General features: G+C 37.1%; 1 protein-coding gene across 1 annotated transcript in view; it reads left to right on the top strand.

Annotated features, from left to right (window-relative positions):
• ROBO2 (roundabout guidance receptor 2) overlaps window positions 1–5,603 on the top strand; it is a 427,603-nt gene that overhangs the window by 286,835 nt on the left and 135,165 nt on the right. The window contains exon 5 of the mRNA XM_019470803.1: window positions 215–353. Coding sequence (XP_019326348.1) covers window positions 215–353 — 139 coding nt within the window. The remainder of the gene's footprint in view (window positions 1–214; window positions 354–5,603) is intronic.

Raw genomic sequence — 5,603 nt, 5'->3', positions numbered from 1 at the left:
CGACCCCCGCCCCCCCCCCCCCCCCCCCCGCCTCTCCAGCCTGGCAGTCATCTTCCGGGCTCTTTATGCACATCATCAGTTCCACTTGTCTGAATTTGTGGAGCTCAGCCTCCTTTCTTTGTTCTGTGAATCGGTAAACAAAACGATGCTGAAAAGTCAAAAGTGTTCATTTCAACCCTCTGACTCACTAAGGAATTTTAATGTCTCTTTCAAGAACGGCCCACGTTTCTCAGGCGACCGATTAACCAAGTGGTGCTGGAGGAGGAGGCCGTGGATTTCCGGTGCCAGGTGCAGGGGGATCCCACACCCACAGTCCGGTGGAAGAAAGATGATGCAGACTTACCGAGAGGAAGGTGAGAGCAACATTCATGTTCCCCACACCTTCAAATTTCAGTTGTTGACTAATGCTGGAATCACTCCCTACTACTTATTGTTTGTTATTTGACATTATGGGCAAGGCTTATTTCCTGTATTGCTGGTCTTTGGCACTACAAAACCTGTTCCAGAGCCAGTTGAGCAGGGAAGCCCGTTCTGGGTTGAATTGTCCAAGGTAATGGATTCCTGCGGAAGGAAGAAAAGTGATGTGTAGGTATTGTGAGCACATGGGTATTCACTGCATTTGCTGGAGAAAAGTAAAGATGTTTTAGGAATGTACTAGGGATAGTATCCTTCGTAATAGTGTGCTGATACCAAAAGGGAGAAAACCTGGCTGGAGAGTTGCAGAGCCTCTCTGTTGCACTAGCAGCATGAATTAGAAGCAGAGCGCTGTGGTGGGCTTTGCTGGCTCCTTGGCTAATGTCTGTTAAGTCTTGGAGAGAAACCTTCCTCTTGAGGAAACAAAAGAACAAACTAGCAGAAGTGGAAAACAAAGTTGGAATTTGGAACAGGCCGCTTGCGTTCAAGAAAGATTCATTGACTCTGGAACAAACGCAGAGAAAATTCCAGAACGATCAGGGGATGAGAATCTGTCTTATGAAAGGACATTAAATTAGCTCGGCTCCTTTCAGCTAACAGAACAGAGTTTGGTCCTCACTTTCTGGAACTCTTTCTAGTTTTGATGCTGAATCATTATTAGATTAAAAAATCTTAACACAGAAATAGGTCTGGGAACAGGAATGAGAACCCGGGTCTCCGTAACCCAACCAATCCTTCTGGCCTGTGAATCCTGATTCATTTTTGCACAGTGCTTTTAAATTCAACATGAGACATGAATAGTGCCTTTTTTTTCCCCACCACAGCTGATTGTTCTTTTCCATCAGTGTTGGTTATTCCTGGGATGTTGCTGATGGAATTTGAAGAAAGGAAAAAAAAATCTAGATCTTCTGTTCTTCAAACAAGTGCTTTAAACACTGGAATTATGTAGGCTGGCTGCCAGTGTTATTTCTGCTCCTCCAATCATGATCTTAAAAAAAGAACAGCTGCAATGGTGTTTGTGGCTAGTTTGTGTCAGCATATACTAAGTGCACTGTGAGCAAACTACTAGACTGGGCCTAACTAAAACATAAGACATAACTTAGACATTGCTGTCTGCTTTCTTTATCACAGCATGTCTTACGTCTTCACCCCAACAAGGTGAAAAATGTGGTAAGACTGTTATCTGGCAGTCTTCAACCACTTGCTAAATGGGGCGCTTGCTGTCACATACACTTTCACAAAAAACGATGGCAAAATTCCTCAGAGTCACACAGCACTTAGTCATGTTTGCGCCTTGGGTTAATATCTTTTGTTTCTCAATTTCTAAGTCTTTAACAAAATCCCAGAACTTAAACTGGAGAACACCTGTTTTAGTTTCTACATCCTCAACTCTGTAAGATATCTTACGTGAGCATGCAATTCTTCAGTTAAATATATTAATGTAATGATACATAATCTAGAAAAAACATTTCTATATAAGTAGATACCTATGTATATGTATAGAAATACTTACATTTTAAAATTAATTTCCTTGCAATTTAAAAAAAATTAAAAAATGACTTTTTTTTTTCTAATTATATTGATAGATATGTATGCACGTAATACATAAGATATTATTTTGAAGAGCAGACTTTTGGATTGCAGGATGAGTTTTTCTCTTTGCTTGCTATTTAACTATGCATTGTAGAGTAGTCCATAGTAAATACATTGTGCTTCTGTGATTTATTCTTACTATTGTGCTGCTTCTGTTGTTTTAAATCATGTCTACTTCCAGGTCTCATAAGCAGAAGTAATAGATGATGAACCAACACTGCCTTTTGTTAGGTTGAACTTTTATTAGGGTTTTTTAAATGACTATGTTCCTCCTTTTTCTTTTATATCTCACTGGGAAAAACATAGTAATATGTGCCCTGAGGTCATTTTTTCTGTTAATTTATAACGTATTTCTAAGGAAGAAGAAATGAAACAAGAAGCATAGGAAGAGTTTTCACTGGGCTTTTAACTAAATAAGAGAAGGTTCGTCAGGTACATTCTGATCATAATCAACTTCAGGCTCAGAAACTACTCACAGTGTTTCACAGTGGTTTTACACTGCTGTTTAACATTTCATTAACTGTGTTTTGGCATCTGAAAATAGAAAGTGGGGGTATGTCTTCATTTATGTCTGCGTCCCAGAACATCACAGGGGTGGGTGAGGAAGGGGCAAGGTTGCGTAATCCCACGCTAGAGACCACCTTGGGTGATACAGGACTACCACTAGCGCTGCCTATGTAGCGGGTTACCACCGCCTGAGCCACATGGATTGTGGTCATCTAGTAGAGTCCAACATCTACACTTCAAAAGCAAATACCTCTGATGATCAGGACTGTATGTTTTCTTTTCTAAAAAGTATCATTTGTATAGCAAGATACGTGGGGGCGCTTGCTGTCACATACACTTTCACAAAAAACGATGGCAAAATTCCTCAGAGTCACACAGCACTTAGTCATGTTTGCGCCTTGGGTTAATATCTTTTGTTTCTCAATTTCTAAGTCTTTAACAAAATCCCAGAACTTAAACTGGAGAACACCTGTTTTAGTTTCTACATCCTCAACTCTGTAAGATATCTTATGTGAGCATGCAATTCTTCAGTTAAATATATTAATGTAATGATACATAATCTAGAAAAAACATTTCTATATAAGTAGATACCTATGTATATGTATAGAAATACTTACATTTTAAAATTAATTTCCTTGCAATTTAAAAAAAATTAAAAAATGACTTTTTTTTTTCTAATTATATTGATAGATATGTATGCACGTAATACATAAGATATTATTTTGAAGAGCAGACTTTTGGATTGCAGGATGAGTTTTTCTCTTTGCTTGCTATTTAACTATGCATTGTAGAGTAGTCCATAGTAAATACATTGTGCTTCTGTGATTTATTCTTACTATTGTGCTGCTTCTGTTGTTTTAAATCATGTCTACTTCTAGGTCTCATAAGCAGAAGTAATAGATGATGAACCAACACTGCCTTTTGTTAGGTTGAACTTTTATTAGGGTTTTTTAAATGACTATGTTCCTCCTTTTTCTTTTATATCTCACTGGGAAAAACATAGTAATATGTGCCCTGAGGTCATTTTTTCTGTTAATTTATAACGTATTTCTAAGGAAGAAGAAATGAAACAAGAAGCATAGGAAGAGTTTTCACTGGGCTTTTAACTAAATAAGAGAAGGTTCGTCAGGTACATTCTGATCATAATCAACTTCAGGCTCAGAAACTACTCACAGTGTTTCACAGTGGTTTTACACTGCTGTTTAACATTTCATTAACTGTGTTTTGGCATCTGAAAATAGAAAGTGGGGGTATGTCTTCATTTATGTCTGCGTCCCAGAACATCACAGGGGTGGGTGAGGAAGGGGCAAGGTTGCGTAATCCCACGCTAGAGACCACCTTGGGTGATACAGGACTACCACTAGCGCTGCCTATGTAGCGGGTTACCACCGCCTGAGCCACATGGATTGTGGTCATCTAGTAGAGTCCAACATCTACACTTCAAAAGCAAATACCTCTGATGATCAGGACTGTATGTTTTCTTTTCTAAAAAGTATCATTTGTATAGCAAGATACGTGAGCAGAGTCTTCACTGTCCAAAAAGTGAAAATTTCCAAACCATGCTGCATGATGCTTAATCAAGGAGGATAAACTTGGAACATCTAAAAGAAAAGCTATTGTTTTTCCTGGATTTTTTAATCCAAGCAAAGAAATTTGCCCAGGTATAGTCTGAATGAATGGATGGATGGATGAGAAACTGATAATAGCAATTTTATAAATTAAGAAGATAATTTCTAAGCTAAGTTTTTTTTCCTTGATGAAATGGGAGATTTTTTTTTTTCTTTTTTGAGGTAAAACCAAAATTAGCTTTGACCTTCTGAGCTCCTGTATTTTAAGCATTTTAACATCTACAGTGAAATATGAAACCCTCAAGGAATTCCCTTTGCTATTCTTCCTACATACATAAATCCTTCTTCTGAGCAGATCTGTGCAGCTATTTGTCTTATAGCTTTCAATATGAATTTCCTGTTTTTACAGCTAATGACCTTCTTTGCACATCTGTCTGGTTTTGTTTTTTTAATAACTTCCTTTTGGCTTCATCCCTAGATTATAAAACAATTATAGTAGGTGCCTGTTTAAACAATTATTGCAAATTTTTAAATTTGTCTATTGTTCAGCTTTCAAAAGTGTCTAGTTCAGTGATAGCAAAATGGGATAAACTGAATTTTTGTATGCATTTTGTTTCTGTAATTTGCTCCTGGTGAATGCCAGAATCAGTGATATTGGATCCATAGTCTTTCAGAAATCCTTCTCTGTTTTTCCATTTTACTTCCTTTTAGCTTTTTTAGTGACACATGTGAAAGCCAAGAGAAAAGTAATCACAGTAATTTCTAGTGACAAATATAAACAGTATTGCTCCACCGATTGGTGCGTTGAGTAATAATTGGAAAATAATTTCAGGCTGTTACAGTTTTAATTATAATGGTCCCTGGTGAACTGTAAGCATCTCCAGTTGCAATTGGATTGAAGGAGAAAAAAAAGCAACTTCTAAAGAAATTAGTATGTTTGAAAATATGACTATTTAAAAAATTTTAATTTGGCCATTTTATTGAATTGTCTATGTAATTACCCAGAAATTTATGAATAGCCAAGATATAAAACTGAGAACAGATCGACATAAGTTTATTCTGTGAGTGCAAGGCTTCATTGCAAATCTTTACTATTTTGAATTGATGATCTAAAACAACTAAGATGATAGTCTATATTTTGAATTTAAAACCTTAAAGTGGTTCTTATAGTGGAAGTTTTCAAAATGCCCATGAAAAATAACTCCCACTAACAGTCAAAAGACATCACTTTTCCAAAATCCTGTAGACCTGACTTGAGAAAGGATGATAGTCTATATTTTGAATTTAAAACCTTAAAGTGGTTCTTATAGTGGAAGTTTTCAAAATGCCCATGAAAAATAACTCCCACTAACAGTCAAAAGACATCACTTTTCCAAAATCCTGTAGACCTGACTTGAGAAAGGAAAGCTAAAGCCCGGATAGAATTAAATCTGGCCAGGGACATCAAGGGCAACAAGAAAAGATTCTATAGGTATGTTGGGGATAAAAGGAAGACAAGGGAAAATGTGGGCCCTCTCTGGA

The sequence above is a fragment of the Aptenodytes forsteri genome, unplaced genomic scaffold (assembly GCF_000699145.1).
Source record: "Aptenodytes forsteri isolate BGI_AS27 unplaced genomic scaffold, ASM69914v1 Scaffold207, whole genome shotgun sequence".
Lineage (NCBI taxonomy): Eukaryota > Metazoa > Chordata > Aves > Sphenisciformes > Spheniscidae > Aptenodytes > Aptenodytes forsteri.
The sequence above is the reverse complement of the archived record's forward strand: the minus strand, read 5'-3'. Positions and strand labels throughout refer to the sequence as shown.